Below are 18,843 nucleotides of genomic sequence, written 5' to 3'. Positions count from 1 at the left end.
AAAGTACCCTCCTTCAAGGACTCCTAGAAATCTCACAGAGAAGGTGTTTAGCGATTCAGAAAATGTGCAACATTTGAGACTACAGCATTGTGTCATAGAAGTTCCAAAACATATAAATGTTCAAAAAACTGAGACGCATCTGGAGGCTCATGAAGGTCTTGCAGCAGTGCGGCAGCTTGAGCGACTTCTGTGTTTAGCTGCATAAAATGCAATTTGCATTTTCCATGTGTAAGCGGCTTCCTCGGGCTTTCTTAACACATCTTCAAGGTACAGTGAAGAGAACAATCAGCTGAGCTATAATTAACATGTTGCCTTTCTAGAATATCAATAAAAATGGTAGGCCACACTAATATTTGACTTAGGTGTCTCTTAGTGGCATTTGCACCTTGGCATTGTTGGAATCGCACCGCTGGCACGAGTTGTTGCAAACTCAGCGCTGACGCCCGTTATTGCAAATGGGTCGCAAGCCCCGAGGGTAGCGTTGGCCTGGCGGCCTGGGGCACTGGAAGCATCCGAAGGTCCCGGCAAAGCATGAGTCAACTGGTAACAGAACAACTTGTTTATTCTAACATCGCAAAAGAGCGGCCGGTCAGGTCGACCGAAGTGGAGAGACGGGAGTGCACGTTGCTCAACAGAAGAAATCGGAGCCTCTCTCCTGGCGTCCGGGGGCAGCTGCTCTTATACTCTCGGCGTCGCGGGCAAGAAGGAAGGTCACGGGATGAGACCACGTGACGGCGGAGCACGGACGAGCTGAGAGACATGTTGAGACGAGTGTAGTGACTCAACCGCCGAGCAGGCGCCGATCAGACCTCCTCGCTTCACACTTGGGAAGCTCCTCTCAACGGCTGCCGCGCTTTGACAAGCGTGGGCACACACACACACGCACACACGAAGACACGTGGCATTGAAACACGCCTGGACGCGCTTGGCGGGGAGGCTTTGCGGCAGCTCCGAACGGGCCAAAATGTCCGCCGCTTTGAACGAAGCCCCGGCGTCCGTTGCATCCGCGCCGGCTATACCGCGCGTCGTAGGCGAAACGTAACAGCATTAATGTTCTTTAGGTTAACTTTAGGCAAATGGAACACATGAACTGAACACAAAGGCAACTATTTTCCATTAATTAGCCGGTTAAATATCATGCCACCCTCTCGTGTGTGATGTCATTAGTGACGTCATTACTTCCGCTTTCTACTTCTGGGTTTCCAAGAATTTCGCCAGAGCTGTGCTCACGTGGCGCGTCTGAAGTCTATGATTCTGTACTTTGGCATGCAGTAATCAGTGATTTCTAATTAATTCTAATTATTCCAGACACTTCAGTAACTAAACTTGTAACTAAAGTTATGCTCTGATTTTATATATATAATGAAACCAATTAATATTGTACTGTACTATTTCCTGTTCTATTTCTTTTTTTCTGATTTATTCTGAATTTCGTCCCTGGCTGTCTGAGTGATTTCTAATTAGTTATAATTATTCCAGACATTTCAGTAACTCAACTTGTAACTAAACTTATGATCTGGTATCGTATCTATAATGAAACCCATGAATTTTGTACTGTACTATTTCTTTAAAAGTTTTTTCTGATTTATTTTGAATTTCCTCCCCGATCGTCTCAAGAGGTGAACAGGAAGTGCTGGGCAAAGAACAAGAGTCACTCGATCCTTGTTCGGCTAAAAAGCCACTCCTGCCATGAGAGGCGGTGTTGTGAGGAAAAATGCAGAAGCAGAAGAGGTGGTGCTGGCCACCTTGAAGTTCCTGCACGAGCTTGCTGTGACGAAGTGGATCTCTTGATACTTTGTGCCAAGGCCTAGTCAATATTGTATGGGTAAAGGCGGACTACATTGTATTCTGAAGGAGCCAAAGGCTGAAGTTTCAAAAACATTTACTGAGCCGCAGCTGCCCATATGCAAGTATACTACTTTGAAATCTGTGATGTGAAACTGACATACTAGCGCTGGCAATATAGTGAGAAACGCAAGAATTCGAAGTTACCTTGGTAGTATTTAGGAATATAAAAGATCATTTTTGATTGGGATATCATGACATAAGAAAATTGAGCAGAGTACCTAATAAAAAATTATGCATATTTTTTTTTCCGGAACTAACTTTGTAGTCGAAAGGATTAAAAAAACACATAAGAAGAAGACTCAATAATTTACGTTAACTGGACTAGGCGAGCTGCCCAGTCCCTATTTATTTTTCTTCTTTAAATTTTTCATAGCCACACACATCACAGTGTCTTTAGAAACTCATTGTACTTGTCCACAGATGTTTTGGCAACATTTTCACAGAACACAGCATCAGTACCAGAAACTAAGGCCTTCAGAGAGACGTAGTTGGGCTCCTTTGCGTCGAACTGTGCTCGGCCAAGCTTGACGAGGAACTGGTGACGAGGTTTGTAGATGCATTCGCGTGTACGCAAGATGGCCGGAAATTGCGTCAGCTGTGCATGACTCAGGCCTGCTTCTTTATGAAGGTAGGTGAAGGCACCAACAATTTTGTCATGATCTGGGGCAGTGCAAATAAAAGCATATTGAAATTTTATTTGACAAGTGAGTAAAACTAATTTTTTTACCTAGGTAATGTGCAGGTGCAATGGCGCAAACAAAGACGCATGTACATGGGGGCCATGCCTAAATGACAAAAGGCATGGCACCTTGATAGGTCAGTATGCATGTACATTTGGCTTAACATTCCTCCAATGCATATTATGCATGATTGTTGTAGAAGTCCTTGGAACATGAAAGTGATGAAAAAACTTTCTTCATAACCCAACTAAGCATGCCAATAGGTTAACCTCTCCTGTTATAATTACACTTTCACTGTAGAACTGAAAGATGTGTTGGAAAGAACACAGACAGAAGTGAAAAAGGTGCAAGATTTGTCATAACTTCCATAAGCTGTGAGTAAGACTGCACAAAGACAAGAGAGTCAGCTCTGGATTAGCCTGAATGGGTTTCAAAGCTTCCCTATCAATGGTGGCCCGAATGAGACAGCATACAATGAATAAAATGAACTCTTTCAGGCACTGTGTGCACAATTGTGCCCTCCGAATTAGTGTAGCAGAAACGGCACTGATGAAATGAATATTTAAAATGTGTCGCATGCATGCTGAAACTGTGCTGCAAGTTTGAATAATTTGTGTAAAGTGTTTACGTATTTTCTAAAGGGCTCACTTCTTTCATTGTTTTTCACAATGTTTTACATCAAGCATATATTTTATGTAGCTCAACAGATAAGTCTCCAAGTATTTTATATTCAGTACAACTTTAGAAGGCAGTGGAATTTGCCACCTCAAAGGCGGGTGCACGCAAGCCGCCACCAATGGGTGCGCACTCTAGACTGACGTCATGAGCCGGACAGCTGATGACCCCACTGATGAAGAACATGGCAGCCTGTGCTTCAAAATGGGCTGAGTCAAGTCAGTGGGACTATTTCTTTAGTCACGGAGGCAATCAGCTGAATGCGCTTTGGCCATTTGGACAGGGCCTCTCCTGCATTCTTAGGGTGAACCCGACTATAGACTTGAAAAAGTTGATGCTCTCATACCTGATATTGCCTTAGAGGGTTCTAGCATGGAGTGCCCATTCTGTAAACTTAAGAAAACTTGTTGAAGAATTGAAAACGCTTAATCCATTCTACAGCTGTGTGCTTTTCATGATTCCGAAGGTACAAGTAATGTGGCAAAACTAAATTTTTAATGGAGAGAATTAACTGGCACCTGAAGGGGTTAGTGTTGGATTCAAGTCATATTTTGCACCAAAAGTCTACAAGAGCATCAAGGTATTTTTGTCCATTCAATACAATGGGCAAACTACGCAGACGGGCATATATTATGAAAATTTCCAGCTCTCACCTCTACCAAATTTTCATTAATATCTTCTAACAAATGTAAATGTAAATGTTAGGTTTTTGTTGAGCTTCTGCAGTAACAAGAGCAAATATTTTCCTGTATTTTTCTCAGAAATATATGAAGCAGGTAACGCTGTACAGTGCGTTAAGTGCCAACCCAATATTTTTAAGATTTTAGCCTGGCAGACTTACAAGTTTCACTAGCTTCGCTAGCTACACAACAAAGCATATTTCTGCTTCATAATCACAAGAAAAAGGAACCTAGCATCGAAGTAAATTGGCCCTACTGCATCATTAGAGCGAATAACATGTTCGAAATAGCCCTTGCCGACATCTATGTTCCATCCTGAAGCAAGCAGCAGTGAGGAGGTCACGTCACAATTACCATGTGTTTGCTTTCACTATCAGTTATCTCTCCAAAATAGCAATTTGCATCAATGAGTTCAAAATATCTTTATGATGCTGTGAAAGCAAAGTAACAAAATATGACAAGACCTTCATAAATATTGTGCCACACAATACGAAGATCCCAGAGCAAAGGCTAAAAATTTTTTTTTTTCATGGCACAACAAATAAATGAACACCTTACTGCTTATGAGGAGCTTTGGGCAAACCATGATCATCTGCTTCATTTCAGCCACGGTGAATCCCATCTCCTCCTTTATTGAAAACGCGTTGCGCTGCCGGACATAAGAGAGATGGCAAAAACAAGGCATGATAGCAATGAACACCAACATTCACAGCATTTTTTTACAGATGAAAGCTTAACAGAAAACATGCTCTACAGTTCCCCAGTGGCATGCATACGAGTGCACATATCATGACAGTATACATAAGTACACCTGTGGCCCTAGAGATAGTGCCTTGTGCATAGACCAAAAATGTGCGAACAGAGACAAACTGTTCCTGCTCAGTGTAACCTATGGTCTGCACTAAGACACTGTTAAGAACTGTGTTCATTCTGCATTTTTTATAATGTCCCACTGAACCAGCTCGGCAGTGGAGCAAGGGATGCACTTTGCTTTTGTCTGCCAACATGGACCTTGGCAGTGTCTTTGTGCAAGTTCTTAATTTGCACAGGTGTGCACAGAGTGGACAATGAACATTGAGCTAAAACTCTCAGACAGACAATACCAGCATGCTTGTTCTCTTCTCCCACACCTTCATTCTTTCATGAACAACATGCAGCCCAGCTTGGAACTGTTTCTATAGATAATATTAGGAGGAATGAAATGCTCTAGAAACAAAGCAGCCTATGTGAGCCAACCTGCTTTGCTAAACTGAAGAGTGCAGAATGTTAAGTTCAGAAGCATGGAACTGCATAGAAGGCAAACTGTGTTCATTCTGCAGGATGCTGGAACACAGTGACGCGGTGGTGGTCTGTGAGAAGTTCAAAGAATTTGGAAGAAGCTCCAGAGTTATGGGACTCCATCAGAGCTACTGAGGATTCATATTTAGAACAAAGCTCAACAATGAATTAACCTAATCAAACTACCGCATCATGGCAAGGCAGTTATATATAGAATTTGCTTATCTGCTAGCTTTCTATGTTCCCTTTGCAAGACATGAGAAAAGAACCAGAAAAGTTCCTCTGACATCATGGCAAAAATGGCCAAATATCAAGCACAACAATGCCACCACCTTCAGCACCTGCTGTCCAAACACTACCCAGTTCTCTTAGAACAAGCTCCTGATTTTTTTTTTCTTTCATGATGTTTTTCTCATCTTTTACAATAAATTACAAGAATTTTAAAACATGTTTTTTCTGAGCTCATGGATCAACTCTAATTACCTTATTCAAGTGCACATGAAATGCAGAAGTGCTATCAGTTGGAAACTGCTAAACTGACTTGAATTAAATTTGAACATAAGAGGGAAATATGAATTTGACCAACTGTTGACAGCTGAATTTTGATTGAGGGCTTCAAATACCTAGAATATATGCAAGTTCATTAAGTTGATATGTGGAATGCTAATTGTTCATTTCATGATGCTCAACCAGTTTTTGTCGTAAATGTCTGCCATTTATGATTTTTAAGTAGTTCCTTATCTTAACAGTTATTAAAAGCCATTTTTCACTCTTGCATCAGTGCACAACTAAAAGATTTTTCATGCATGCAATGTTCATTCTTGTCATCACCTAGGTCACACGGACTATGTTTCAATTCTACTAGTTTCTCACTTATGGGCTTTTCGGCATGCTTCTTTCTATACATTTGTAGATAATATTATGCATGCTCAAGGGCACACATCCCCTCTGCTTTGCTAGCCTCATGAGCTTACCATTACGTCAACTGATGAGATTAGAAAATCTGCACCTACACAGTTGGAGCAGTTCTTCACAGACAAGAGTAACTGGAAAGCATTTCGAGAGGTCTTTTTCCTACAAGTACGCTTAACTACTCTAGTGATAATGGTGAACCTTTCTTTTTTTCCATTCAGAGGCCCTGCAATACCTTTAAACCTAAAGGGCTGGTTCTTGGCATTAGTGTTGTTATCCCCTCATTTCACAGTTGCAAATGGACATCCTCATGCCTGATGCAGTACATGAGACTTCTGCAATACCCAAATATTCATGCACAACTGTGTGGCTTCTTCGTTCTGTCTTTTTTTTTTTTTTTTCAGAAGTCTGTTTGGGGATGTGCTTTACCCAGCCACTGAAACAAACCTGCCAATACTCTCTCCTTATTCAGATGTTCCAATGAACTGATGACAGTGAAAGAACTGCAATTCCAAACAAATAAATACATCACTTAAATGAATAAATGTGTGTTTGCACGTGTGCCCCCTGCCATGTGTGCCTACATATATAAAGAACTTCGGGGATTATTTGCCTCAACTGTGACTGAATCTACTAGCAGTAGCAAGGTGCAAAGGCTATACAAGAGCCAAGCAAGAACACTTACGCTTGCTCATCTTGCCACAAGACACACAACCTCGTTAAGAGGCTACGCTGGTCCATTGGCTTAGTACTTAAGTATTACTTGCTACCACAAGTAAAAAGACAAACAAAGGTGTTGCAAAGCCTTTTAACCACCAACTGCCAATTTCATTTTTTTTTTACTTTGCTATTTAGAAACGGGGCAATATTTGGTGTTTAATTCAATTTGTAAGGCCAACTCTCATTTGTCCTCTGCACACCCCTGATTTAAAAAAAGAAGATATTCCTACCTCGACCCCAAATAACTTGCACGTTGGCAGCTTGGGAAACCGTGTAACGATATGGCGCACCTCAGCACCAGACAGGGATAGAACACGTTGCAGGAAGCCCAGGCGTTGGTCAATGTCCTTCACACGGTAGGCAAGGAACCGTGGTGCATTGCTCAGAATGCGTGTCACAGCCTCTTGTGAGAAGCGCTTCGACAGCAGGTAATCGATTCGCACCTGAAGGTTCTCCAGAGGTTGCTAGGGGGTTGACAATAAGGAATAGGATTAAGAAAAAGAAGATTACAGGTATGCGAAATTCTGCAAGTGCGCTTTTTCACATATCTCGTTTAACCCACACAAGATGGTGGACATCACCCTAGAAGGGAAAATAAAGCAGTAGTGCACGAGCTGGTAGTGCTTATTCTTCTCCTAACTATAATTCCCATGGTTTGAAGACCTACCTTTGGCTCAATGGTGCCGTGAGCGGGAGTTTGACCACCTTGTATGCAGTGGCGTAGCCAGAAATATCTTTTGAAGGGGTACATCTGCCTGGTGCTTCACACCCTGGCTACGTCACTGCTTGTGCAGGGCAACCTAACAGTGTAAAAAAGCCTCCTTCCAGTTTTTTTGCACACAATGTGATCACTGCGGACAGTGACAGAGCCTTCTTGATCATTATAAATGACACATGCGGAGATGGTGCTAAAATTTTGTTTGTCTTATTCTTTAAAATACTGCGTGTGTAATTAACCACAATCTCTTGCACTTTAGAATCAGCCAGCACACAATAAATAATTTAATACCTGTAATAACAACGAAGTTGTGGTTTCTCATGGTGCAGAGCTTGGTGTAATCAATAGCAGAGTGACGTCACTAAGGAAGCACAGGAGGTTATAAGTCCAGCAAAAGTGGCAACTATAGAATGCATCAAGTGTAAGAATGTATGTACAAAAGCTTGAAGAGCACTGGAACGTATAGAGTGAAAATTTTTCGCTGTTCATATTCACGTCACAAGGCTTGCTATAGCTTTATAAAATGCACTGTTCAGAGCAGGTTATGTACTTATAGAGCCTGGCTTCTGGATACTCAAGATATTTATTTAAAGAAGGACAAATAATGAATCACCTGTATAGTACTGTATAATTTGCAACATCTAGGTTCTCACTATTCGGAGCTTATTTTGGGGCAAAATCGTCTCCAGAAGTTTTTTATGTAGAAAATGGATTTTATCAAAACTTTATCTTATGGTGCAATGAAATTTTGAATTTTTCTGTATTTCTAGCCTTATTTGCCATATATCTCTCGCTCATCCTTCAAAAACAGTCTAGACAAAAATAAAAATAAATGGGGCGAGGGGCAATTGAATTGCAGGAATGCTTATTTAGTCATAATTTACAATAGCAGAAGGATTTAGCGCCACTAAACATTACTGTAAAGGTTCAGTTCGTATATTTAATAAGGGTTTTCATAAAGTGAAATTTCCAAATTTAATACGGATACTTGAGAAAGAAGACTGCCAAATATAGAATATTTTTTTTTTTATTTCTAAAGCAACATGAAATTTTAAGCTTACACAGAATCAGTTAGGAAAAAAGAAAAAGATATCAGGCTTATATACAATCGTGCATAAATGTAATACTATTAACAATTACACATCCGAACAAATGAGGAGCTCGTAACAGATAAATATCTGCATTTCAATTATATGAAGCACTTTGGAAATGATAGTAATGAAACAAGAAAACAGTATGTTATCAGGTCCATCCAAGTGTTGTGTTCATTGAAAGGAGATAACTTGGATAATACACCACCGCACATTGTTTTAAAGGCATGTGAACATGTTGAGAGTGTCAAATGATAAATTGGAACAAGTTCATATATATTCTGCCTGAAATTGGGTCATTCTCTTCTTTCAGATTACTCATATCACACAAGCGTTTCATCACTACAATCTAAACTAGACTTATCGCCTCTTGCCTCTCGTCGTCGCATCTCTCGCCTATGCCTCTATCACAGGTTTTTCTATTCCATACCTCGTGACAGCCAGCTGGTCCAGCTGGCTCATCGTGTTCTTCAAACAGGCCATCCGAACTTAATAATCCCACCACAAGCGTAGTGGTGCGCCACTACGTTCCTGCAGGCATTCTTCGATCGAACTGCCCGAGAGTGGAATGGCCTTCCCAGAAAAACTGCACTCATCCGCGATACAACACGCTTTAGATCTGCCATCAAGTGTTCCGACTCATCTTTCTAATTTCATCATCATCAATCCCACCTTTTACGTGCCCAGCGCTCATGTAATGGCCTATTTGGACCCTTGAGGTATTAATATATAAATTCTTATTGAATGAGTGGAATTCGAAAATTATACGAAATTAGAATCATTTGGAGCAGTCTGCACATCTATAATTCTGTTTCCATCAGGGCTGCAATAAGTGTTATTTTATACATTTGAAAGAAACAAATACTTGACAATTTTGAACAGTGAATTCTCAAATTGGGTAACACGGATTATTGTAGTTATATCTAAAATTTCACATATTCGCAGACCTATAATATTTACCAATGTTAGAATTGGTCAATGTGGCACATGCTCCCATTTTGCAAAAACAAGACATCAAGAAAGCACTTGCAACACTTGCGATGGATACAGGAAAAGCCAGTATATCCAGTGATATTCAGTGCAGTATGAGAATGGAAAGGCTAGTCTGTGCAGCATCCTACGGTGAACTAGAGGTTCAGCGATTTCTTCAACAGCATATGCCTGACATTCCGGAAACTTTTTTTTCCAACAAGGCACCGCAATGTCACAGTGGTAAAACGGCAGAAAGCAACAACTCATACATGTCAAGCACTGGTGCCAGTTCACGACTGTTGTCCTGGGGATGGCGGTTCGCAACATTATTCGTACCTGCTGCCTTCAGGTATGGGTTCATGATCAGAGCATTGCACCAGAATGGCTCACTGGTGTAGTGCAAGTCATGAGAAATGTTTCACTACACAGCATGTGCTAAGTTCGACAACCTTCGCTTGTATCTTTTATTTCTTTGGTGTTCAGGTCGGCAACCTTTGCTTGTACCTTTTATTTGTTTACACGTACATGGCCATAGGGAGACTTTGCAGAAACGTTTCCATATGTGTGTGGGCCCGGGAAGTGCATGTGCTATACTAGTAGGATGGGTCGTTTGGAGGTGGTGACAGGTGTCATTAAGCCAATGGTAGTTGACCATAAGTGCAGGATGTTTTGAACCAGCAAACACAACAAACGGGTACCAACAAATGCTTCATTTGCCGGTTATCCCTCACCGCTGTCACCTCCACCGTGTCGGGGGAGCTGGGCAAATGATAAAAAGGCACGCACCAGCAGTGTTTGAGGTTAACGGGCAGATGGGAGTCGCATGTCCAAGGCGGTCTTCGTTACATAGAGTAGGCCAGCGCCTGTCTTCAGACAATTACATGGTGTGTTCTCCAGTGTGCAGCTTGCTCCAGTGCATGGTTCAAGTAATAAGCGGATTCAAAAATGGAAGGGAAATGCTGTCCTGGCTTTTGATGGTGTACTTTATTGTTGCTGGGTGGTTTGTGTTTGCTTTGAAGTGAGGCCACAATGTAAGGAGTAGCCAGAGAAAAATGGGAAAGAGCAAAAGGAACCAATAGAGGTGGCCTAAAGAAAAATTTTGGTCTGATTTGAGCTAACAATTGGTTCATGACAAGCACGTGCTTGTAAGACTGCTTGTGATTGCCAGAGTTCAGTGGCTCTATGCTGCCGAGGGGCGGATAAGTGGAATTCTCGTGTTAACCAAATTGCTTAAAACGGGGAATTCTGGCCTTTTTAGGGAGAGCGATGAGAGCTGGAGCCGAGGACTGTGGTGACAGCCGAGGCTGTTGGTGATATGTAAATGTGTAAATAAACCTGTACATATGAAGCCGTTGTTGAGAGCCTTGTTTGCAGCGTGTGGGGGCCAGGAGCCCAGACCAGCAAGGGTGCCATGGGGAGCGACGGACAAGCAATGGCCTGAACTCAGCAGTACCAAGCATAACTGCATGGTTCCACTTTTTTTGCAACAGCAGCAGAGCTTGGAAGCTGCTCGACTTTACAATGCTTTTTATCATCTACAATGTCAAACATGCAGCCGACATTCACGGAAAAGTTGTCGCAGATGTGTCATTCCATCAACTTGGCATCCGCAGGCGCATGGCAATTCATGCATGGTATATATCACGCAAAAGAGTAGACCCAGCTTCTAGTTTCTTAAATATTCAGTGCGATTCATTTTAATTTTTATTTAAGGACCTCCACTTGATGAGCGGGTTGTGCATGAGGGGTTCATTTATCCAAAGAACGCCTTCTGCTTCTCATACTTCTCCGCGAAAGCTGTCATGGCATAGTCGCATGAACACAATTGGGAGCTTTGATTTCAGTTTTGGGAAACTCCGAATTGCTAATTTTTTACTAGCAAGTGTTTTTTTTTTATTTCATTGAATTTATCAGAAAAGGTAGAAACCTAGCAATACCATATCTGCTACCTACTGTGCAAAAGAGAAGGTGAGATTTTGATTTCACTACTCCTTTAAACACATATTTCCAAAGAATACAACATGAAAATGTTTGTTTGAGACATTTGTAAATTTGAGTGGCAAGGTTTCTCACTGCAGTATTTCAAGTACCCAATCTTGTGCAACACGTGGTTGGTAAAGGCCACCTTTAAATCTGATGAAGATGCCCAAAAGCAGGTTGACTACATAGCAAGTCTGGCAAGAGGTGCATTACGTAAAATAGGCTTCTAGGAAATAACACATTACATAATGTTAAAGCTGCCTTGGGAGGAAAAGTGCTTATGCACTTGTCTACTTTGCCAACTTGGGACACACAATTTCCTGGAAGGTTGAAATTAAAGAGAGAATACAATCTTACCTTAAACAGATACGGATTTTTAGTGAACCACCAACCAAGTCGCTCAGCTGGCACACCATGTGATGTGAGGAACTGAATCACTGGCTCCACATCCTTTTCAAAATCAAGTTCGATTATCTCCTGCCCAAGGCCTTTCTTTTCCAACACTGACAAGTCAACACCAAGTTGCACAAACCGCTGCACTGTAGTGGACTTGTTGGCATATGCAGCCAGGTTGAAGGCCTTTGGAAGAGCAGGTCCCATCTCATCAAGAAACTCTGCATCAATGTTTGTTGACAGTGCATCCAGCTTAGGTTCAAGGGCAATTTCATTTTGCAGTGTGCTGAGGTCGTCACTGTCCAGTCCAGCAATATTGGGAATCTGAAAGACAGCAGCTGCTGGGCTATCGTCTCTAGCAGGTTTGACTTGAGAAGGTGTTGAGTGTGTCGATGTTTCGTGCAATGAATAATAAAGTGACTTGAAGTATTCGGGGCCCCCAATACTGTCAAGTGGTTCTTTCGATGCTGTGGCACCATCTTTTCTGGAGATGTGACTGAAATTGAAAAGAGTAACACGGTGTGTATGCTACAGTTTGAACGGAACCTACTGCAAAACACTTAACTTAGATGAACATGCATACACGTAGCAAAAACCGGACAAGACGAGTAACTCAAGAAATGAGGCTACCTCTGATGAGAGTCTAATAAATGCTATTTTCTGCGGAAACCTCAACAGACATTAAAAAAAATATTTATTAATTGAAAAATTCTACAATGCCACATTATAAAAACGTAATACTAATATCAATTACAAAGTTCCTTGCGGTCAGTAACCGGCATTTTTTTTTTTTTACAAAGTTCCTAAGAGAGATTTACATTGCCTCGAGCTGCGCCGATTGTGCAAGACTTGCACAAATGTGACGACGTACCGACCGTAACTTCAGCAGCTATGACTCCCTCAAAGCTGCAACTCCGCACATTCACCAGTAAAGTGCATGTCACGATGCAACTGCCGAAATGAGAAATAAGTGGCTATTGTTCGGTCACAAGCTGTAAGATGCATGCTGAGGGACTCACAAGTTTGAAGAAGTATAGGATAAAAGCGTGCAAGAGTGTATGAATGTTCTAACAACCGTGTGTGCAACGTTATGAAACAATCACGTAATGGTAACAATAGTTTGAGTGGTTTCATACACTACATGTGAATGGCAACATAGAATACGAGCAGAACACTCAGCTGATACGGATATAAATCTACATACGTAGAGCAAAATTTCACAGCTCCTTCAGGGGTTTTAAAAGAGGAGAGATGCGCCCGTTTTACGACGACTCCGCGACCGCGCAGGCATCGCGAAGATGCGAGCCATGTCCGACAGGCCGCAGACGCCATCTGTGCACTGCCTGATAACTAAGACGAAAATATACGTATCTATATGCTCCAACTCGTCAACCGCGTTATGAAACGGTTATGGCGAAACAAGATCAATGTCACTGCTCCCTTGCTCTTCTCAAGGACCGCCAAGAGGAAACCAAGGGAACCATGCCTACGCAGGGGGCCGCCATTTTAAAAAAACAGCAAAAACAAATTAGTTTGGTTATACATAGCGAGCGCGCCGTAGCAGAGACTTTTGGCGCAGGTTCACGGATTGCGCAAAGCTTTACGCCCACAACTGTCTGCACAATTCCGACGAACTCCAATGACTTTTTTAAGCTTGCACAGAAACACGTTAATTTCTAGCATTTTTTAGTTTCTGTGCTTCATTTTCGAACTCTCTGCGGAGCCCACCGAGAGGAGGATGCTGCACATCTCTCCTCTCCCTCCTCCAGTCTCAGGCATGGCGTGAGTCGATTCAGCCCATTCAGCGTTCACCAGTTCGTCTGATCACTTGCTGAAGGGTTTTCTTGTGTCTTGTTATGTCCAGCTGTAAACCTACGTAGTCACGGTTGAGCAGCGACCGGTTAGTCCAGCTTGCAGAAATACTGCCTGTGTGATGAACATTCACAATGGGCACATCGAAAGGTGCTGTCTCAAAGGCTAGTCAGAAGCCCGACTTCTTCGGCTCTATCAACGAGCGAACAGTGGACGATATTTCCCTGGATTTCTTCTACAAACCTCACACAATTACACTGTTAACAGTGTCTATCATTGTGCTGTTGTACTTCGCCTTCACACGGTGAGTTATTTCTTGCCATTTTGCTTCCAGGGGCGCGCAACTAGCGCGTTGCGTCTTTTTAATCGGCGAGAAACGTGATCGCGAATGTGCGCCTTTTGCAGCAACTGTAAGATTTCGCAGATGCTGCCAAAAACGCATCGTTTCGCATCTGGCTCTGTCGTTAAGCGGTGCTCTTCAAGGCAGCAGAGGGCAGCGACTTATGAAACAGCGCTAACCTGTATGTTCATCAAAAGAACTGGAGAACAAGCTAGATAATTTTACAGCGCGAGAGCAATTAAAGCGTAAAAAGAAACAGATATAGAACAAAAATACACTAAATTTTGTTTTTGCACGTTTCATAACGCTCATTTTACGGGGTGCACTGCTTATCTAAAACATATTCGAAGGCATCTGCGCGCTGTGTGTCCATCAGTTTCGCATGGAGTATCACTTGGAACATCAGCTACCTCGCTCCTGCACGCACTCGCCGTGCAATTATATGAGCGACGGATAACTGTGATTTGCCTCACATACTCACCTTAGAGCCCAGTGTCCATTCATATGTTAAAAGATAGAGCTAGCAAATAAATAAGTAAACAAATAAATCAACAAAAAATTAAAAAAAGAAAAAAAAATATCGATATATATTCTGAACGGCAACACGAAAATGAGAAACCAGCTTGACATTACCGGCTTTTGCATTCAAACGCTTCAGTCAAGACTACCACAAGCAAATGGTCATTCATGAAAAATGGTTCTGAATTTCTTCAAGAGCAGAACAGTGAGCAGCAATGAGAACATAAGGGAATGTGCATAAGGTTAGCAGGGTAATGTATTCTTCTCGCAATACATTGCATTTCACCAGTTAAGCAAGTTTTGTAGCCAGCATAGCAAATAATGCAACATGCAGTAGGCATGGAAGGGAACTCTGTGACTTAACACAGTTCCATTAAGCTACTGTAATCATGTGTACCAGAGCAACAGAAAGTAACTGGGAAGCTTGCATATCCTCTTTAAACAGGAATGTTACTTGCCATTCTAGTTGCTTACTGTAATGAAAACAAATAACAGCACTGTATCTGCACCCCCATTTCTTTTCCTATCTGCGTGCAGTGTTTTAGTGATTTTAATAATTTGTAGCGACTCAATCGTACTTGCGCATGCGAGCTACCTTCACTCCATTGCTCATATACCAGTGATCGATGTGGCAACCAACATTTTGTACCAAAAGCGTATCTTTGGCTGTCTGTTTAGCAGCATTCAGTGTCGGTACATACCAAAGTTGGTCCTATGGACTGCCTCTTGCAGAACAACCGCTTACCACTGATCTTGTCCTATATCTCCAGTGATTGTATCAACTATGTTCATTAGATGTGACTGTTCATTCATTCAGGTAAAACAAATTTTCATACAGTTTACTTGCTCATTGACTTCAGCCACTTGCATTGCACTCAAGCATTTCTGGTGTGCTGCACGCATTTACTGTGAGAAGCAGTCTGCTTCCCTCACAAAGTGCAGGGGATGCAACAGTGCCCACTGTGCATGAAGCTTGCCATAATCCATACAACAGCATGGTTGAAACCTATACATACACCTTGGCTCTGTGCATATGTTGAGCATGCACCAGTCCGTTTTCCCTGAAGCAGGCGAATGCAGCAAGGAGGGCACTGTTGACCAGTTTCTACCACACCACATGACCAATGCAACAACTGTGCCGGCTTTGTGTTGTGCAAACTTAACAGGTGCACATGTGTGATGATGCACCTTAAGCAAGCATGACTAAGTTGCCCTTCGGCATAAGCTTATATGCAAAAGAAGTAACATGTAAGAATTGATTTTTCTGATGGGTATGTTGGCAGAGCCTACAGATGCAGAAACAAAGTGGTTGATATGCTGTTTTATCATGTGTACAAAACATATAACCTGAACACACAAGCTTTTACATGGAGTACACGCTTGTTTTTCAGTGTGATAAGATAAGAAGCATGCCATGGGCACTCATTAGGTTAAGTAGATAATGATTTCACTGGAAACACACAGGACACATTTTTCATTAATTGCAATGACATAATGTCAAAATTCAATACACTCTAACACTGTTTCGTGCCCATATCATATTATTTTTACATTTAAAACTAAAGTCTTGACACTAGGCTTTCACATGGCATGCTAATCAACTCCATTATACAGAACTTGGCCCGGGTTCCTTTCCAGTATTGTCTCCTGTGGTTTACCATCCAGACTCTTGGTGGCACCATCAGTCCACTCTCTGGGAGCTGAATTTGAAGCTATCTGCTTGGCATCCAAAAAGGGCTCTCCATCTCTGATGCCAGCCTCCTGTGTGCGCTCAGGAGAGACCTCACTGTAGGACAGGCCTTTGCATTTTTTACTGTCTGCAGTGCTGAGTTGTTGATTGGGACAGAGATCAGTGCCGAAAACTGATTTTACTGCGACAGCAGTTAAGTGCTCGAAATTGGGCTTGCCTTCTCCGTCCATGCCATCCGTCCATTTCGTTATGCTGACAACACCTAAAGGCCATTTTTGCTGTTGTCAGGTCACCTCGTCAACCCTAGCTTCGCCATTGCCACAGGGCGGAGAAAAAGAACACTATCCACAACTGCAACCACTCAGATTCGAACCCATGTTACTGGTGCATTTTGGAATCAGGCATGCCATCCACTGGGCTCTGGTGCAATAACAGCGCTGGTCATTTACTGCAAGATTTTGCACAGGCTGTGAGAGTGACGGAGCCTGTGCATGTGTTTTGGAGGCCTGAACAAGCATACTGTGGTGGACAAGGATGACATGTGCATCACAGAGAAATTGTTCTTTCCAAGATGGCGGTGTGTTGGCATGCAATTTCTCGTTGTCATGCTCGTGGAAACAGTGCAGGTGACTCAAAGGAGACTTGCATGATGATGATGATCAGCCGTAAACATGGCACAATACCCACAAGAGAGGATACATTGAGATTCAAGTGGTTGGTGGAGAATAACATTGGAAGCATCAATGACGTGAGTGTCGACATTGACGTCGAAGTGATAACGCCACATAGTTTACACAGCGGCACACAGAATTTACCACCCACCTAGTGCCCTATATAGCAGCACTGCAAATGTACGGGGAAAAAGAAATTGCTCAGATCTTGTAGATGGCACAGTATCATTCTACTGGCGACATCAGTTGTAGTAGAAGTTGTGGCCTAAGAGTTTATTAATCTCCAGGCAGTGCCATCAGAACTACTACTGGAACCTGAAAAGTATGAAACCTTCAACACAACTTCCTCATCCCGGCAGCATTAAATATATTCAAACAGTAGAATGTTGAACTGCCTTCAACAAAAAAAAAATTAGCATAAGCCTTTGGTCAAACAGCTGTGAACAAAATATTCCTTATAGCTACTAATTTCAACTAAATAAACCTAGTCTACTTAGACATGGGAAGTCTGAGAGTCGCTCTCTTTCTGTCTTTGTACGTAGTTTGAATTCAAAACATGCATTACTATGCCATAAGGAAAGGACGTTGCAAACACTGCAAAGAAGATAGTAGCAACTTATTTGTCTAATGCAGACATATTTTTCTATAATATCACAAAATTTGTAAATGTAATTTAAATATTATATGTCATTTAAGCTTCTTCAAATGCTTACTTAAAACTAATTCATTTTTATACGATCACATCCCACCCTCCAATAAACCACCCAATAACTGCTGGCTTCTTGTCCAGTCCCCGGTTGTGGGTGAGCATCATTAATTAAGGAAAAAGTAGGCAAGCAAAATTAAGATGGTGGTCTTCACACTGGAATAATGCTGCTGTCGCAGTAAATGAGTATAGAGCTGAAGGAATTGCTGAAGTCTGCTGTCTTTCTTGTCCTTATCTTTGTCCTTATTTTTACCCAGGGCAGAATACTTCATTTATTCTATCTAAAGTATGCTCTGTTTATATGATATGTGAGATGTACCAAGAGCTCATTTTTCATTCTTTTCATCAAGTAATAGTATGATCACACAAGCCTGTGCTGTTTCACATGCTGCGTACAATTTTTGCTAGTGCCTATAAAACTAACTTATCACCGCTATTCCTGCCAGTGGTATAAGTTTTTCTTACTTCAAACCTACTAGTGGAACCATTTTACTTCTTTGTGGACACTGCTTCTCATAAGGGACAGCTCTGCGCCTGTATAGAGCATAGTGAACGAATAACAGCACGAGAAGACAAGGACGAGAAGGTGACACACACATGTGCCGACTTACAACTACTTCTGTTTGTGGAAGTGTACGAAATATATATAGCGTACACATGACTGCATGTAGTCATGTGTATGCTACATTTTCTGTACACTTACAAAAACGAAAGTAGTTGTAAATCAGCACATGTGTGTGTCACTTTCTCGTTCATTAGTAATCAGAACCAGCTAGCCCACCAACAATCCTTACCAATGTATAGAGCAACTCTCCTCCTATTTGGACGCCATAATACAGTTTTTGGCATAATAGCTTTTTATCCCTCTTGGTGGTGTAGCAAAGAGTTGTAAAATATAGGCGTTTATTCTGTCTTTGTTTTACGCTTCGCAGAGATGATGCAAATCTGGAACAGAATATGTGGAGTGGCATCTGCTGCGTGGCATTTTTCTTCCTCATCATCAGTGTCCTCGCCTTCCCAAATGGTAAGGGTGACTGACAAACTTGGAGATCCTTTGGAGCCATCTGAATGGGCACCGTTTCTAATTTGCAAAGTTGTGAGTGGTACATTGGGACCCTTGTCCCTTATACATGGGTCACATGTGGGTCACAACATTTA

The 18,843-nt window shown here is 42.0% G+C and overlaps 2 protein-coding genes across 4 annotated transcripts in view; one reads left to right on the top strand and one right to left on the bottom strand.

Moving 5' to 3' along the window:
• Window positions 1-2,154: 2,154 nt before the first annotated feature.
• mTerf3 (mitochondrial transcription termination factor 3) lies at window positions 2,155-13,465 on the bottom strand. Its single transcript, XM_050183512.3, has 5 exons — window positions 13,152-13,465; window positions 11,912-12,443; window positions 7,024-7,257; window positions 4,442-4,532; window positions 2,155-2,508 (listed from the first exon to the last, which is right to left on the bottom strand). The coding sequence occupies exons 1-5, from the start codon at window positions 13,277-13,279 to the stop codon at window positions 2,231-2,233; spliced, it is 1,263 nt and encodes a 420-aa protein (XP_050039469.1). The 5' UTR covers window positions 13,280-13,465; the 3' UTR covers window positions 2,155-2,230.
• A 229-nt stretch (window positions 13,466-13,694) lies between these two features.
• Window positions 13,695-18,843, top strand: part of Pss (phosphatidylserine synthase 1 homolog l(3)77CDf) — a 31,488-nt gene continuing 26,339 nt past the window's right edge. The window contains exons 1-3 of one of the 3 annotated variants that reach the window (XM_055074057.1): window positions 13,695-14,063; window positions 16,257-16,406; window positions 18,618-18,709. In XM_055074057.1, the coding sequence (XP_054930032.1) occupies window positions 13,894-14,063; window positions 16,257-16,406; window positions 18,618-18,709 (412 nt within the window). In that variant the 5' untranslated portion in view covers window positions 13,695-13,893. The remainder of the gene's footprint in view (window positions 14,064-16,256; window positions 16,407-18,617; window positions 18,710-18,843) is intronic. The other 2 variants (XM_050183507.2, XM_050183509.3) reach the window with 2 other exon arrangements.

The sequence above is a fragment of the Dermacentor andersoni genome, chromosome 4 (assembly GCF_023375885.2).
Source record: "Dermacentor andersoni chromosome 4, qqDerAnde1_hic_scaffold, whole genome shotgun sequence".
Lineage (NCBI taxonomy): Eukaryota > Metazoa > Arthropoda > Arachnida > Ixodida > Ixodidae > Dermacentor > Dermacentor andersoni.
Note: the sequence above shows the minus strand (reverse complement) of the source record. Positions and strands in the feature narration are given on the sequence as shown.